The sequence below is a fragment of the Triplophysa dalaica genome, chromosome 4, assembly GCF_015846415.1.
Source record: "Triplophysa dalaica isolate WHDGS20190420 chromosome 4, ASM1584641v1, whole genome shotgun sequence".
In the NCBI taxonomy this organism is placed as follows: Eukaryota; Metazoa; Chordata; class Actinopteri; order Cypriniformes; family Nemacheilidae; genus Triplophysa; species Triplophysa dalaica.
In genome coordinates, this window is record NC_079545.1 from 20,136,972 (window position 1) to 20,154,667 (window position 17,696).

General features: G+C 35.4%; 4 protein-coding genes and 2 long non-coding RNA genes across 6 annotated transcripts; 3 read left to right on the forward strand and 3 right to left on the reverse strand.

Annotated features, from left to right (window-relative positions):
- Positions 1-94: 94 nt before the first annotated feature.
- LOC130419128 (iron-sulfur cluster assembly scaffold protein IscU-like) lies at positions 95-2,319 on the forward strand. The gene is made up of 5 exons (XM_056745583.1): positions 95-253; positions 538-651; positions 1,095-1,205; positions 1,330-1,408; positions 1,521-2,319. Exons 1-5 carry the CDS (start codon positions 152-154, stop codon positions 1,613-1,615), a joined length of 501 nt encoding a protein of 166 aa, XP_056601561.1. The 5' UTR covers positions 95-151; the 3' UTR covers positions 1,616-2,319.
- Positions 2,320-2,794: 475 nt separating this feature from the next.
- LOC130419133 (uncharacterized) lies at positions 2,795-5,875 on the reverse strand. Its single transcript, XR_008906469.1, has 2 exons — positions 4,285-5,875; positions 2,795-3,802 (listed from the first exon to the last, which is right to left on the reverse strand). It is a non-coding gene; the product is annotated as an uncharacterized LOC130419133 (long non-coding RNA).
- A 148-nt stretch (positions 5,876-6,023) lies between these two features.
- On the forward strand, positions 6,024-8,248 carry LOC130419127 (iron-sulfur cluster assembly scaffold protein IscU-like). Its single transcript, XM_056745582.1, has 5 exons — positions 6,024-6,182; positions 6,467-6,580; positions 7,024-7,134; positions 7,259-7,337; positions 7,450-8,248. The coding sequence occupies exons 1-5, from the start codon at positions 6,081-6,083 to the stop codon at positions 7,542-7,544; spliced, it is 501 nt and encodes a 166-aa protein (XP_056601560.1). The 5' UTR covers positions 6,024-6,080; the 3' UTR covers positions 7,545-8,248.
- A 475-nt stretch (positions 8,249-8,723) lies between these two features.
- On the reverse strand, positions 8,724-11,804 carry LOC130419132 (uncharacterized). Its single transcript, XR_008906468.1, has 2 exons — positions 10,214-11,804; positions 8,724-9,731 (listed from the first exon to the last, which is right to left on the reverse strand). It is a non-coding gene; the product is annotated as an uncharacterized LOC130419132 (long non-coding RNA).
- Positions 11,805-11,952: 148 nt separating this feature from the next.
- LOC130419126 (iron-sulfur cluster assembly scaffold protein IscU-like) lies at positions 11,953-14,176 on the forward strand. Its single transcript, XM_056745581.1, has 5 exons — positions 11,953-12,111; positions 12,396-12,509; positions 12,952-13,062; positions 13,187-13,265; positions 13,378-14,176. The coding sequence occupies exons 1-5, from the start codon at positions 12,010-12,012 to the stop codon at positions 13,470-13,472; spliced, it is 501 nt and encodes a 166-aa protein (XP_056601559.1). The 5' UTR covers positions 11,953-12,009; the 3' UTR covers positions 13,473-14,176.
- Positions 14,177-14,629: 453 nt separating this feature from the next.
- tmem119b (transmembrane protein 119b) lies at positions 14,630-17,322 on the reverse strand. The gene is made up of 2 exons (XM_056745569.1): positions 17,196-17,322; positions 14,630-16,054 (listed from the first exon to the last, which is right to left on the reverse strand). The coding sequence occupies exon 2, from the start codon at positions 16,037-16,039 to the stop codon at positions 15,170-15,172; it is 870 nt and encodes a 289-aa protein (XP_056601547.1). The 5' UTR covers positions 16,040-16,054; positions 17,196-17,322; the 3' UTR covers positions 14,630-15,169.
- Positions 17,323-17,696: the final 374 nt, after the last annotated feature.

The following is a 17,696-nucleotide window of genomic DNA, read 5'->3' on the forward strand; positions in this document are numbered from 1 at the left end:
AATAATGAAACAACAGTACTAAATGCAAGACATGTTTTATTATATATATATGACTATTTCTTGAAGAAGTCTCATTACGCCCTCTCGCGGTGTTTGTTAAGTGTGGCAATATTAAATCTGACTTAAGTGCGTCATTCCCATTACTTCTATCATGGCGGCAACACTGGCAAATAAGTGCGCATCTCCGTTAAGTCTGATCAACAGATTGCTTTGCGTCCCTCAGTGGAGGGTGCGATGTGGTTATCATGAAAAGGTAAGTTGCTGTTTACATCGTTATGACAATAAGGTCAATTCTTCCCACCCAGCTTATGTTATTGAGTTACATCAACATCATGTCATTGCTTTTATAGAGTTCCTATAATCTGCTCGATCGTTTTTATATACAATTTCAGGGGTTTTATAAGCTTTGATTTTTTTATGGGAAGCTGTAAATGTGTCAAAAAGAAGATTACCTACTGTCATATATTACATCATATTTAATAGGCTGCTTATTTGTATATATAAAATAAAAGAAATAACTTGAATTGTATCTTATAGGTGGTGGATCACTATGAGAACCCAAGAAATGTAGGATCAATGGACAAAAATGCTAAGAATGTGGGCACGGGTTTGGTTGGTGCACCAGCATGTGGTGATGTGATGAAACTGCAGGTTAGATTGCGTACCCATTATATACTTTGAAAATATCTTTGTTATATAAAACCATAACAACAAAAGCAACTCGTATAACAATTTTCGATAATGCATCCAGCCATTCTTACTCTTTTCATTTCTTTTCTCACTGATGAATCACAAGTAAATGTGATCGTACAAGCTCTTAATGCTCTTTAATAGGGATTAATACTCAAATTGGATTGATCTCTTTAGTAGAAGGAAGTGCATATTGTAGATCTTTAAAAAACGTTTGTCCCCCAAATAGATTTTTTGCTGTCTGTAAAACATGTAGGCCTAACATATGTTTTATTTTCCAAGACTTCTTGCATAGTATAGGGGATTGCAGGGTCAGTTTAGTGTTCAATCAGAAATGAGGTAATGAGGGTAATTATAACCTATACAAGTCATATATTTATTCATGTGCCATGTTTTTCTACTAGATTGAGGTGGATAAAGATGGAAAGATTGTGGATGCCAAGTTTAAAACCTTTGGCTGTGGCTCTGCTATTGCATCCAGTTCTTTGGCCACTGAGTGGGTAAAAGGCAAATCTGTAAGCAAAAATGGTCACATCACAATACACATATTGTATCGTAAGAGCTTGATTATGGCTAATATGCTTCTAATTAATGCTGGTGTTAAATATAAAAGTCTTTTAACATGCTTGTTTTTTATAGATTGATGAGGCATTGAAGATTAAAAACACTGAGATTGCTAAAGAGCTTAGCCTACCACCAGTTAAACTACATTGCTCAAGTAAGATTTCATTTTAAACCCTATATTTTTATATGAAATACAAATCACATTTAAAAATGGTAAAAATCTTCTTGTTTCTTGACTGAGTTGTTTATGATCTTGTGCTTTAAAGTGCTGGCAGAGGATGCCATAAAAGCAGCTTTGGCAGACTACCATCTGAAACAGGAAGGTGAAGAGGGCAAGAAGATAGTAGCAGCCAACAACTAGGGGTCGCTGTTGGTCCGTTTAAACCTCTCTACAAGTTTAGACCAAAGCTCTTCAAACAGTGAACTGTAGCCTGTCTTTTAAACGCACAATTTTAAGGGATAGTTCCCCAAAATAAGAAAATTCTTTCATCCTTTATTCACTACAGTTGTTTCAAACCTGTTTCAAATTCTTTGTTCTGTTGAACATAAATAAAGATATCTGGAAGAATGTTAGCAATTTTCGGGTCTGGGATGTCATCCACTTCCCTTGTAGAAAGAAAATATTGTGTTTTTTCTTTGTTCTGTTGGAAACAAATTGAGATATTTTGAAGAATTTAGGAAAACAATCAGTTCTGGGGCACCTTTGACTACAATTTAATTTTCCTAATATGGTAGTAAATGAAGTCCCGAAAATTGCTAACATTCATCAAAATATATATTTCTGTGCCTTTCAGAACAAATTTATTTAGACCGGTATGAAATTAGTGTGTGTAAATGATGTTGGAAATTTCAATTTTGAGTGAACTATACCTTTAAAATCAAATAAATGTCTGTTACAGTCTGTATTTGTGTTGAAATTTTTATATGTAAGTCTGCAGATGTGATGATGAGAGAAAGTGTTTAACACTTGCTATTTAAATTCACACAAACCTATAATGTTGTATATTCATTTAATGCTTCTTAAACCTATCCATATTTACAAAATTAAAGCATATTCACACCTCAGGCATATGACTGAGCATTGATTAATAGTGCACACTTATGAGGGAAGGGAAGTAAGCACTTGTAAAAAACGTATTTAGCCATGTTTTGAGTTTAAAAAAAATAATAATGACAGAATTTTTGGTTTTGGGTGAACTTTCCCTTCAATAGCAACTTATACTATCTAAATATTTCCAAATGTCATACTTATGTTAAAACCGTTCACATATTTGGAATGTTCATTGTTTTCATTCTAGACTATGTTTAGAATATTAAGAATACAGCAAAGTATTCCTAACAACAAAATCTATGTTGAGACTAGCTGACCTCAGACTAAACTGTTTGAAAGGTGACTTAACACTTGGTGGCCTTGAGACGCTGAAGCTGAATAATATCTCTGGACCTTGAAAGGAAATATTTAGAGTCCGGATATGTAAACAATAACCTGACTCATGGAGAACCATTCATACACCAGGACACATCTCCTTAATAGGAGTAGTAAGTTTTCTTTCTTTATTTTTTGGATATGTGCTTGCACCACACTTCATAGTCAAGTGTCAGATTTAAACAGAAAGAAAATAGTATTGTCTGTAATTGTCTGGATTAAATCTGGTTTGTGAACACAGTTTTCACTGGATGGAAACTTTTATTCACCAAAAAACAGCACTCAGATATCAAAATATAAAATAAAATGAAATATAAAAATAGATTATCAGTCAAACATAAAATAGTCGGACACACAACTCAATTTTACAGTCTTGCCTTACAGGCATCCGTTATACAGCAATTTTACGTCACACAAAAGCAAATGAATAAAAATAGCTATTTAAAATAATCTTTGACATTTATATGTCGTCATAGTGAAGTCATAATTTTAACAAACATTTCTTTCAAATAATATCCCTTTAATGCAACAGAAATGTTCTTTAGTAAAGCAACTGTGAGCTACTGTGAGAGTCTTACGACGTATCCAAGAAACAAACTTTCTTTGTGTTTATGTCTAGATGTTCCCTTAAACCTTTTAAAACGTCACACTAAAATGCTGTTTTCTCTTCACTGATAACTGATGTGCCTGAATTAACAACATCCTGTTTGTTCATGTCCACTCGAATGTCAGGCTCAGATGAATGTTTGCTCTCTTCAGGGGGCCCGGAATCAGACGGGTCACTCTTTTCCATGTCAGAAACATTAATACTGTCCTGGGATTTACTGGGGTGGTTGTTTTCCAAAGAATCCTCAACGACTGACTGACACGTAGTCTTGTCCTCTAGCAAGCCAGAACTCTCCTTCTGACTCATTTCACAACTTTTCACATTATCTGTAGGTTTTTCATTCTCCACCGTTATATTCTTCTGGGGCACTTTTGACTACCATTGATTTGGAACAACTCGAAGGTGATTAAACGATGACGAGATTTTCATTTATGGGTGAACTATCCCTTTAAGTTCAATTCGAGTTCAAGTTTATTTATATAGAGCTTTTCACAATGTGCATTGTTCCAAAGCAGCTTTACAGGAGCAAACAAGAAAAACAGAAATACACAAAAGGTAAAACACAGCACAGTGCATGGTGTTTACAGAACAAGCAAGATCATTCTAATAAATAATATCTAATAAATAAATAAATAAATAAATAAAAGCAGTCTCCCGGTGAGCAAGCCAACACTGCCCTGCTTAAGTCACTCTCAAGCTTATAGTGAGGAATAAGAGAACCTTGTCAAACTCATTCAACCTGAAAACCCTAAAGCGATATTTAATTATATTAAAAGGCCAAGTGTATTTAAATGACTTTAGATTTTAATGACTTTCCATAGATTTTTGCGTTTTACAGATAAACTGAAACTGCTACAAACAGCTAAACAGAACTCCCATAGCAATGTAAACAAACACGAGCAAAAAACAACATTAACACAATTTTGACTTTATAACCAAACTGTTCATAACTACATCAGTTAGGCTTGAATAAATAAATGTCTATTTTGTTTTATACCTGTACCGTCACACCCGACATCGTGCACTGCTGTCCGTCAAGTGACGTCCCGACTAACCGATTCCTCGCTCGCGCTCTCTGCTCTGGCTCAAGCGGCGCACGATTGAGTGACACTAGAAATCATATCCAGACTTCCAACGGAATCTGAGAAAACCAAAACGCCCGTTCAAGAGGGGAAAGGTTGTATGTCCTTCTGTTACACAGAAAAATGGAGGAGAATTCAAGTGCCCGACTGTCAGCTGGGCGGCTAGACGGCTCTCGAGTTACCGGTAGTTTTTGTGGAAGTTTTTCTTTCCCATTTCCTGAGGTTTGAAAAAGCTTTCGCCGCCTCCCTTTTCAATGATTGGTCAACCGTGCTGTCAGTCACAAGCGTAGCATCTGACGTAAGTCCAATAGCCTAAATTATAAAACATTATTTAACATCCAATAATAAGGACACAGCAAAAGTTATTTTAGACAAATAATTACAGAAAATGTATTGTTATCTTATCCCTCAAAATTAGCAAGAATAATTATGAGAAACGTTTGAAAAATTGTTATGGACACACTATTTATTGACACAAATTAGACACTAAAGATAGTTACTCAACGTCCTTTAAGTACTAAAATGACAGAGCAGCAAACAGCGGGGATCATTCACAGTAGCGCAAGTATAAGAAAACATTAATGTCAACAAATTGACAAAAAATACATCATGTGTACTGACGACACCTTCCCATCTCACATGTAACCCACAGCACTTAGTAATAATCTAATTGTTATGGCTGCTTTTATGTATGGCTTTTTAATGTGCCCCTTTGTATGCTTATAAATGCTTCAAAGCGAACATGAAAGCTGTTCTGGTTTGGAAGGATCACTGATGACAATATTTCTCTTGTTGATGCACCTGTAGTTGTTGGTATGCAAGACTAATACTTAAAATGGTGCTCATACAACTTTATTGCTTTTTACATTCATATGTTAATGTGAAATAATGTAAATATTTCATAAATATTTCACTTAGACAGCTTTGAAAATATAATTATATTTTTTGTTTTGGTGTCGGGGCGTACAAAGCAGTTGTTAGTCTGCGAAGAGAAGTTCTGTGGTGCACTTTGAGGCTCACAGTCACAGTTCCTCAAAGCAAGAATCTATTTCCTCTAAATAGTCTGGTGAAACGTCTATCTCTTGATCTTTTTCTCTTTCACAATTTTGAATAACTTGTTTTATCTTTTAATAGAAATCAAATCTCACAATTCACCTGACAGTTTCTCTTCTTACACCGTATCATTGCCATCTTCTAAATCAGAAATTTTCCTTTTACAGAATTCTCTGATGACATTATCACCTCGGGTGAAGTGTGACCTACCAGAATGATGAAGTCACACAGTAGGTTTGAGAAACATTTATTTTTACAGAACCTTGCAACATATAAACAAAACGTGAAATGATTTCGGTAAATCGGGAAAGTGATCTCAATGTCAATTTGCTTGAGTTCACTACCCAAGTGGGCAATTGATGTTAAATAGATCAAATTGACGTCAAATATCGACATCAAAGAATTGGTCAAAAATGCAAATCAAATCGATGTCAAGTTTTGACGTTAATTTGATTTGCATTTTCTTTTACATTTTTTAACACATTGATGTCCTATTCTAGACCAATAAATAATGAAACAACAGTACTAAATGCAAGACATGTTTTATTATATATATATGACTATTTCTTGAAGAAGTCTCATTACGCCCTCTCGCGGTGTTTGTTAAGTGTGGCAATATTAAATCTGACTTAAGTGCGTCATTCCCATTACTTCTATCATGGCGGCAACACTGGCAAATAAGTGCGCATCTCCGTTAAGTCTGATCAACAGATTGCTTTGCGTCCCTCAGTGGAGGGTGCGATGTGGTTATCATGAAAAGGTAAGTTGCTGTTTACATCGTTATGACAATAAGGTCAATTCTTCCCACCCAGCTTATGTTATTGAGTTACATCAACATCATGTCATTGCTTTTATAGAGTTCCTATAATCTGCTCGATCGTTTTTATATACAATTTCAGGGGTTTTATAAGCTTTGATTTTTTTATGGGAAGCTGTAAATGTGTCAAAAAGAAGATTACCTACTGTCATATATTACATCATATTTAATAGGCTGCTTATTTGTATATATAAAATAAAAGAAATAACTTGAATTGTATCTTATAGGTGGTGGATCACTATGAGAACCCAAGAAATGTAGGATCAATGGACAAAAATGCTAAGAATGTGGGCACGGGTTTGGTTGGTGCACCAGCATGTGGTGATGTGATGAAACTGCAGGTTAGATTGCGTACCCATTATATACTTTGAAAATATCTTTGTTATATAAAACCATAACAACAAAAGCAACTCGTATAACAATTTTCGATAATGCATCCAGCCATTCTTACTCTTTTCATTTCTTTTCTCACTGATGAATCACAAGTAAATGTGATCGTACAAGCTCTTAATGCTCTTTAATAGGGATTAATACTCAAATTGGATTGATCTCTTTAGTAGAAGGAAGTGCATATTGTAGATCTTTAAAAAACGTTTGTCCCCCAAATAGATTTTTTGCTGTCTGTAAAACATGTAGGCCTAACATATGTTTTATTTTCCAAGACTTCTTGCATAGTATAGGGGATTGCAGGGTCAGTTTAGTGTTCAATCAGAAATGAGGTAATGAGGGTAATTATAACCTATACAAGTCATATATTTATTCATGTGCCATGTTTTTCTACTAGATTGAGGTGGATAAAGATGGAAAGATTGTGGATGCCAAGTTTAAAACCTTTGGCTGTGGCTCTGCTATTGCATCCAGTTCTTTGGCCACTGAGTGGGTAAAAGGCAAATCTGTAAGCAAAAATGGTCACATCACAATACACATATTGTATCGTAAGAGCTTGATTATGGCTAATATGCTTCTAATTAATGCTGGTGTTAAATATAAAAGTCTTTTAACATGCTTGTTTTTTATAGATTGATGAGGCATTGAAGATTAAAAACACTGAGATTGCTAAAGAGCTTAGCCTACCACCAGTTAAACTACATTGCTCAAGTAAGATTTCATTTTAAACCCTATATTTTTATATGAAATACAAATCACATTTAAAAATGGTAAAAATCTTCTTGTTTCTTGACTGAGTTGTTTATGATCTTGTGCTTTAAAGTGCTGGCAGAGGATGCCATAAAAGCAGCTTTGGCAGACTACCATCTGAAACAGGAAGGTGAAGAGGGCAAGAAGATAGTAGCAGCCAACAACTAGGGGTCGCTGTTGGTCCGTTTAAACCTCTCTACAAGTTTAGACCAAAGCTCTTCAAACAGTGAACTGTAGCCTGTCTTTTAAACGCACAATTTTAAGGGATAGTTCCCCAAAATAAGAAAATTCTTTCATCCTTTATTCACTACAGTTGTTTCAAACCTGTTTCAAATTCTTTGTTCTGTTGAACATAAATAAAGATATCTGGAAGAATGTTAGCAATTTTCGGGTCTGGGATGTCATCCACTTCCCTTGTAGAAAGAAAATATTGTGTTTTTTCTTTGTTCTGTTGGAAACAAATTGAGATATTTTGAAGAATTTAGGAAAACAATCAGTTCTGGGGCACCTTTGACTACAATTTAATTTTCCTAATATGGTAGTAAATGAAGTCCCGAAAATTGCTAACATTCATCAAAATATATATTTCTGTGCCTTTCAGAACAAATTTATTTAGACCGGTATGAAATTAGTGTGTGTAAATGATGTTGGAAATTTCAATTTTGAGTGAACTATACCTTTAAAATCAAATAAATGTCTGTTACAGTCTGTATTTGTGTTGAAATTTTTATATGTAAGTCTGCAGATGTGATGATGAGAGAAAGTGTTTAACACTTGCTATTTAAATTCACACAAACCTATAATGTTGTATATTCATTTAATGCTTCTTAAACCTATCCATATTTACAAAATTAAAGCATATTCACACCTCAGGCATATGACTGAGCATTGATTAATAGTGCACACTTATGAGGGAAGGGAAGTAAGCACTTGTAAAAAACGTATTTAGCCATGTTTTGAGTTTAAAAAAAATAATAATGACAGAATTTTTGGTTTTGGGTGAACTTTCCCTTCAATAGCAACTTATACTATCTAAATATTTCCAAATGTCATACTTATGTTAAAACCGTTCACATATTTGGAATGTTCATTGTTTTCATTCTAGACTATGTTTAGAATATTAAGAATACAGCAAAGTATTCCTAACAACAAAATCTATGTTGAGACTAGCTGACCTCAGACTAAACTGTTTGAAAGGTGACTTAACACTTGGTGGCCTTGAGACGCTGAAGCTGAATAATATCTCTGGACCTTGAAAGGAAATATTTAGAGTCCGGATATGTAAACAATAACCTGACTCATGGAGAACCATTCATACACCAGGACACATCTCCTTAATAGGAGTAGTAAGTTTTCTTTCTTTATTTTTTGGATATGTGCTTGCACCACACTTCATAGTCAAGTGTCAGATTTAAACAGAAAGAAAATAGTATTGTCTGTAATTGTCTGGATTAAATCTGGTTTGTGAACACAGTTTTCACTGGATGGAAACTTTTATTCACCAAAAAACAGCACTCAGATATCAAAATATAAAATAAAATGAAATATAAAAATAGATTATCAGTCAAACATAAAATAGTCGGACACACAACTCAATTTTACAGTCTTGCCTTACAGGCATCCGTTATACAGCAATTTTACGTCACACAAAAGCAAATGAATAAAAATAGCTATTTAAAATAATCTTTGACATTTATATGTCGTCATAGTGAAGTCATAATTTTAACAAACATTTCTTTCAAATAATATCCCTTTAATGCAACAGAAATGTTCTTTAGTAAAGCAACTGTGAGCTACTGTGAGAGTCTTACGACGTATCCAAGAAACAAACTTTCTTTGTGTTTATGTCTAGATGTTCCCTTAAACCTTTTAAAACGTCACACTAAAATGCTGTTTTCTCTTCACTGATAACTGATGTGCCTGAATTAACAACATCCTGTTTGTTCATGTCCACTCGAATGTCAGGCTCAGATGAATGTTTGCTCTCTTCAGGGGGCCCGGAATCAGACGGGTCACTCTTTTCCATGTCAGAAACATTAATACTGTCCTGGGATTTACTGGGGTGGTTGTTTTCCAAAGAATCCTCAACGACTGACTGACACGTAGTCTTGTCCTCTAGCAAGCCAGAACTCTCCTTCTGACTCATTTCACAACTTTTCACATTATCTGTAGGTTTTTCATTCTCCACCGTTATATTCTTCTGGGGCACTTTTGACTACCATTGATTTGGAACAACTCGAAGGTGATTAAACGATGACGAGATTTTCATTTATGGGTGAACTATCCCTTTAAGTTCAATTCGAGTTCAAGTTTATTTATATAGAGCTTTTCACAATGTGCATTGTTCCAAAGCAGCTTTACAGGAGCAAACAAGAAAAACAGAAATACACAAAAGGTAAAACACAGCACAGTGCATGGTGTTTACAGAACAAGCAAGATCATTCTAATAAATAATATCTAATAAATAAATAAATAAATAAATAAAAGCAGTCTCCCGGTGAGCAAGCCAACACTGCCCTGCTTAAGTCACTCTCAAGCTTATAGTGAGGAATAAGAGAACCTTGTCAAACTCGTTCAACCTGAAAACCCTAAAGCGATATTTAATTATATTAAAAGGCCAAGTGTATTTAAATGACTTTAGATTTTAATGACTTTCCATAGATTTTTGCGTTTTACAGATAAACTGAAACTGCTACAAACAGCTAAACAGAACTCCCATAGCAATGTAAACAAACACGAGCAAAAAACAACATTAACACAATTTTGACTTTATAACCAAACTGTTCATAACTACATCAGTTAGGCTTGAATAAATAAATGTCTATTTTGTTTTATACCTGTACCGTCACACCCGACATCGTGCACTGCTGTCCGTCAAGTGACGTCCCGACTAACCGATTCCTCGCTCGCGCTCTCTGCTCTGGCTCAAGCGGCGCACGATTGAGTGACACTAGAAATCATATCCAGACTTCCAACGGAATCTGAGAAAACCAAAACGCCCGTTCAAGAGGGGAAAGGTTGTATGTCCTTCTGTTACACAGAAAAATGGAGGAGAATTCAAGTGCCCGACTGTCAGCTGAGCGGCTAGGCGGCTCTCGAGTTACCGGTAGTTTTTGTGGAAGTTTTTCTTTCCCATTTCCTGAGGTTTGAAAAAGCTTTCGCCGCCTCCCTTTTCAATGATTGGTCAACCGTGCTGTCAGTCACAAGCGTAGCATCTGACGTAAGTCCAATAGCCTAAATTATAAAACATTATTTAACATCCAATAATAAGGACACAGCAAAGGTTATTTTAGACAAATAATTACAGAAAATGTATTGTTATCTTATCCCTCAAAATTAGCAAGAATAATTATGAGAAACGTTTGAAAAATTGTTATGGACACACTATTTATTGACACAAATTAAACACTAAAGATAGTTACTCAACGTCCTTTAAGTACTAAAATGACAGAGCAGCAAACAGCGGGGATCATTCACAGTAGCGCAAGTATAAGAAAACATTAATGTCAACAAATTGACAAAAAATACATCATGTGTACTGACGACACCTTCCCATCTCACCTGTAACCCACAGCACTTAGTAATAATCTAATTGTTATGGCTGCTTTTATGTATGGCTTTTTAATCTGCCCCTTTGTATGCTTATAAATGCTTCAAAGCGAACATGAAAGCTGTTCTGGTTTGGAAGGATCACTGATGACAATATTTCTCTTGTTGATGCACCTGTAGTTGTTGGTATGCAAGACTAATACTTAAAATGGTAATCATACAACTTTATTGCTTTTTACATTCATATGTTAATGTGAAATAATGTAAATATTTCATAAATATTTCACTTAGACAGCTTTGAAAATATAATTATATTTTTTGTTTTGGTGTCGGGGCGTACAAAGCAATTGTTAGTCTGCGAAGAGAAGTTCTGTGGTGCACTTTGAGGCTCACAGTCACAGTTCCTCAAAGCAAGAATCGATTTCCTCTAAATAGTCTGGTGAAACGTCTATCTCTTGATCTTTTTCTCTTTCACAATTTTGAATAACTTGTTTTATCTTTTAATAGAAATCAAATCTCACAATTCACCTGACAGTTTCTCTTCTTACACCGTATCATTGCCATCTTCTAAATCAGAAATTTTCCTTTTACAGAATTCTCTGATGACATTATCATCTCGGGTGAAGTGTGACCTACCAGAATGATGAAGTCACACAGTAGGTTTGAGAAACATTTATTTTTACAGAACCTTGCAACATATAAACAAAACGTGAAATGATTTCGGTAAATCGGGAAAGTGATCTCAATGTCAATTTGCTTGAGTTCACTACCCAAGTGGGCAATTGATGTTAAATAGATCAAATTGACGTCAAATATCGACATCAAAGAATTGGTCAAAAATGCAAATCAAATCGATGTCAAGTTTTGACGTTAATTTGATTTGCATTTTCTTTTACATTTTTTAACACATTGATGTCCTATTCTAGACCAATAAATAATGAAACAACAGTACTAAATGCAAGACATGTTTTATTATATATATATGACTATTTCTTGAAGAAGTCTCATTACGCCCTCTCGCGGTGTTTGTTAAGTGTGGCAATATTAAATCTGACTTAAGTGCGTCATTCCCATTACTTCTATCATGGCGGCAACACTGGCAAATAAGTGCGCATCTCCGTTAAGTCTGATCAACAGATTGCTTTGCGTCCCTCAGTGGAGGGTGCGATGTGGTTATCATGAAAAGGTAAGTTGCTGTTTACATCGTTATGACAATAAGGTCAATTCTTCCCACCCAGCTTATGTTATTGAGTTACATCAACATCATGTCATTGCTTTTATAGAGTTCCTATAATCTGCTCGATCGTTTTTATATACAATTTCAGGGGTTTTATAAGCTTTGATTTTTTTATGGGAAGCTGTAAATGTGTCAAAAAGAAGTTTACCTACTTTCATATATTACATCATATTTAAAAGGCTGCTTATTTGTATATATAAAATAAAAGAAATAACTTGAATTGTATCTTATAGGTGGTGGATCACTATGAGAACCCAAGAAATGTAGGATCAATGGACAAAAATGCTAAGAATGTGGGCACGGGTTTGGTTGGTGCACCAGCATGTGGTGATGTGATGAAACTGCAGGTTAGATTGCGTACCCATTATATACTTTGAAAATATCTTTGTTATATAAAACCATAACAACAAAAGCAACTCATATAACAATTTTCGATAATGCATCCAGCCATTCTTACTCTTTTCATTTCTTTTCTCACTGATGAATCACAAATAAATGTGATCGTACATGCTCTTAATGCTCTTTAATAGGGATTAATACTCAAATTGGATTGATCTCTTTAGCAGAAGGAAGTGCATATTGTAGATCTTTAAAAAACGTTTGTCCCCCAAATAGATTTTTTGCTGTCTGTAAAACATGTAGGCCTAACATATGTTTTATTTTCCAAGACTTCTTGATAGTATAGGGGATTGCAGGGTCAGTTTAGTGTTCAATCAGAAATGAGGTAATGAGGGTAATTATAACCTATACAAGTCATATATTTATTCATGTGCCATGTTTTTCTACTAGATTGAGGTGGATAAAGATGGAAAGATTGTGGATGCCAAGTTTAAAACCTTTGGCTGTGGCTCTGCTATTGCATCCAGTTCTTTGGCCACTGAGTGGGTAAAAGGCAAATCTGTAAGCAAAAATGGTCACATCACAATACACATATTGTATCGTAAGAGCTTGATTATGGCTAATATGCTTCTAATTAACGCTGGTGTTAAATATAAAAGTCTTTTAACATGCTTGTTTTTTATAGATTGATGAGGCATTGAAGATTAAAAACACTGAGATTGCTAAAGAGCTTAGCCTACCACCAGTTAAACTACATTGCTCAAGTAAGATTTCATTTTAAACCCTATATTTTTATATGAAATACAAATCACATTTAAAAATGGTAAAAATCTTCTTGTTTCTTGACTGAGTTGTTTATGATCTTGTGCTTTAAAGTGCTGGCAGAGGATGCCATAAAAGCAGCTTTGGCAGACTACCATCTGAAACAGGAAGGTGAAGAGGGCAAGAAGATAGTAGCAGCCAACAACTAGGGGTCGCTGTTGGTCCGTTTAAACCTCTCTACAAGTTTAGACCAAAGCTCTTCAAACAGTGAACTGTAGCCTGTCTTTTAAACGCACAATTTTAAGGGATAGTTCCCCAAAATAAGAAAATTCTTTCATCCTTTATTCACTACAGTTGTTTCAAACCTGTTTCAAATTCTTTGTTCTGTTGAACATAAATAAAGATATCTGGAAGAATGTTAGCAATTTTCGGGTCTGGGATGTCATCCACTTCCCTTGTAGAAAGAAAATATTGTGTTTTTTCTTTGTTCTGTTGGAAACAAATTGAGATATTTTGAAGAATTTAGGAAAACAATCAGTTCTGGGGCACCTTTGACTACAATTTAATTTTCCTAATATGGTAGTAAATGAAGTCCCGAAAATTGCTAACATTCATCAAAATATATATTTCTGTGCCTTTCAGAACAAATTTATTTAGACCGGTATGAAATTAGTGTGTGTAAATGATGTTGGAAATTTCAATTTTGAGTGAACTATACCTTTAAAATCAAATAAATGTCTGTTACAGTCTGTATTTGTGTTGAAATTTTTATATGTAAGTCTGCAGATGTGATGATGAGAGAAAGTGTTTAACACTTGCTATTTAAATTCACACAAACCTATAATGTTGTATATTCATTTAATGCTTCTTAAACCTATCCATATTTACAAAATTAAAGCATATTCACACCTCAGGCATATGACTGAGCATTGATTAATAGTGCACACTTATGAGGGAAGGGAAGTAAGCACTTGTAAAAAACGTATTTAGCCATGTTTTGAGTTTAAAAAAAATAATAATGACAGAATTTTTGGTTTTGGGTGAACTTTCCCTTCAATAGCAACTTATACTATCTAAATATTTCCAAATGTCATACTTATGTTAAAACCGTTCACATATTTGGAATGTTCATTGTTTTCATTCTAGACTATGTTTAGAATATTAAGAATACAGCAAAGTATTCCTAACACCAAAATCTATGTTGAGACTAGCTGACCTCAGACTGAAAGGTGACTTAACACTTGGTGGCCTTGAGACGCTGAAGCTGAATAATATCTCTGGACCTTGAAAGGAAATATTTAGAGTCCGGATATGTAAACAATAACCTGACTCATGGAGAACCATTCATACACCAGGACACATCTCCTTAATAGGAGTAGTAAGTTTTCTTTCTTTATTTTTTGGATATGTGCTTGCACCACACTTCATAGTCAAGTGTCAGATTTAAACAGAAAGAAAATAGTATTGTCTGTAATTGTCTGGATTAAATCTGGTTTGTGAACACAGTTTTCACTTGATGGAAACTTTTATTCACCAAAAAACAGCACTCAGATATCAAAATATAAAATAAAATGAAATATAAAAATAGATTATCAGTCAAACATAAAATAGTCGGACACATCTTACAGTCTTGCCTTACAGGCATCCGTTATACAGCAATTTTACGTCACACAAAAGCAAATGAATAAAAATAGCTATTTAAAATAATCTTTGACATTTATATGTCGTCATAGTGAAGTCATAATTTTAACAAACATTTCTTTCAAATAATATCCCTTTAATGCAATAGAAATGTTCTTTAGTAAAGCAACTGTGAGCTACTGTGAGAGTCTTACGACGTATCCAAGAAACAAACTTTCTTTGTGTTTATGTCTAGATGTTCCCTTAAACCTTTTAAAACGTCACACTAAAATGCTGTTTTCTCTTCACTGATAACTGATGTGCCTGAATTAACAACATCCTGTTTGTTCATGTCCACTCGAATGTCAGGCTCAGATGAATGTTTGCTCTCTTCAGGGGGCCCAGAATCAGACGGGTCACTCTTTTCCACGTCAGAAACATTAATACTGTCCTGGGACTTACTGGGGTTGTTGTTTTCCAAAGAATCCTCAACAACTGACTGACACGTAGTCTTTTCCTCTAGCAAGCCAGAATTCTCCTTCTGACTCATGTCACAACTTTCCACATTATCTGTAGGTTTTTCATTCTCCACCATTATATTCTTCTCTCTCCATGGTGTTTTAACCGGAGTCCGTAGGTTCTTGGTAGCCAACATGATGTCCTCCTGAAGCTTCTTGGCTGAATTCAATGGCTCCTCACTAGGGCTGATGTTGACGTTCTCTGGAACTTCATTGAAGAAGCGAGCTCCTCCGGTCTTGTCTCTCTCATCGACATACATCTTGGACGGGAAAGCGCAAGGGTAGTATGCGCTGACTTTACGTCTGCGGCTCAGGATCGCAGCTGAGCAGATGATGGTAAAAACGAGAAGAAGCAACGTGGTAATGACAACAACGAGAAGGAGGTTCTCTTGAAAGAAGTCCACCACTTGATTTATAAAAGGCTTGGTTTCATTTTCTCCATCGAGGGAGGTGGACAGAACTGACATATTTAGGTAAGAGGAAATGCTGGGTGTGGGGAGCAGGTCTGTGCTCCCAGATTCCAGTTGCCCACTGCTTTCCAAAGAGTCATTGAAAATGACAGGGGAGGATTCAGTGATGCTTCCGTTTAGCAGGATGATAGACAAGCCAAGGAGGAGGCAGAAGGATGAATGCTCCATTCTATGACTAATAGCCTGTGGTGATTAAAAAAGTGAAGTACATTAAATCACTACTACTGTACAGTATATTATATCTATACATGAGAAATTCTGGAGTAATCGTTCACCTAAAAATGTAAATGTATTTACTCACCCTCTTGTCATTTCATACCTGTCTGACTTTCTTCTACTGAACAAAAAATAAGATATTTTGAAGAATGTTGGTAACCAAACAAAGGCGGTACCCCTTGACTTCTATTGTTTCGACACAAAACCAATGCAATTCAATGGGTACAGCCGTTATTTCTTCGAAATATCTTCTTTTGTTTTCTGCAGGAGAAATACTCACAGGTTTGAAATGGCATGTGGCATGGTGAACTATCACTAACACACAGGTTAATGTATTAAAGTGCTCAGCCACTGCAACCACACATAAGTTCAATGACTACTGGCTAAATTATCAAAAGAAAATAATTTCCAGTTTAGTAACATCAAACTAAGTTGTACTGTATATGAGCATCTTATACCAGCTCAACCAGTTTCCCCCGAATGTCCCTACAGTTCATACAGTATTAAATCAATCATTATTTTACTTTTGTTGAAGTGAAGTTTTCACAAAAGACATCTGCTGAACCTACATAGTCTCCTTAAGCATTCAAGGAGAAATGATGGCGATTAATTTCTTTAAACAGATATATTTCCACTGTGTAACCAGAGGTCTATGTGCCATCTGTGCTTGAGCTGACAATCATAATTATCACTGGGCAAGTAGCACAAAATGGAAATAGAATCAGTGTCGTGTTGCCTCATTCTCCAACACGCACATATATCATGAATTTTTGACTCATGCCTGCATCAAAGAATTTCGCACAAAAGTCCCATCCTCACACATAATCTTCCTTTAATGTAAATCTCAGAAGGTTTAAAGTTTATACAGTAAGGCTGAACTCAACTGCTCAACTGTTAGAGAGGGGAAGTATTCTTTGTGACTGAACTTCTCAACAGTCGCAGAAAAGTTTCACACAAATCCTTTGTTAGTTAGTAAGACACATCTTGACCTTATAAAGCCATGCATTCCTTTGAGTTAACTCATCTGTCTATCATTGCATGGGCAGAAACTGCATTACTAAAATAGAAAACAGGCAACAGAGATGTAGAAATCTGAATCCATACTTACGTTCTCCAAGAGCTGAGGTTCTAAAGCATGCCTCACTTAAAAATCCTACAGAAGACCAGAGAGAGAATAGCCTCAGCTCATTCCTCCTCTCCAGCTGGATGTTCTGTTGTTACAGGCTGCATGATGAAGAACACTTGGATTGGTGTGGGGGGAAAAACGTATTTTTTCCCCTCCTCCTTCTCTTACTCTGCCCCAGAAAGAGAGACAGGGCCATTTCCAGACACACTGTTCTTGTTAAACTTTGGAAAAGGCTGTTGGGGGGGCAGCTGAGTTTTCCCCCGCATTTGTGGTGGAAAAGTTCAGGCCACCAGATGTAAGCACAACTAGAAGTGTTTTAACTTTTGTGGCTTTATTTATACAAGGAGCGACTTAAGAATACGCTCCTATACTTGTGTCTGATAAAATACACTGATGGGCTCTTGTGAAATACTTTGGTGTTGATTCTTTATTGTTAATATTTGTCAGACAGAGACATATGCATTCCTGTTTCTTGAGCCAATT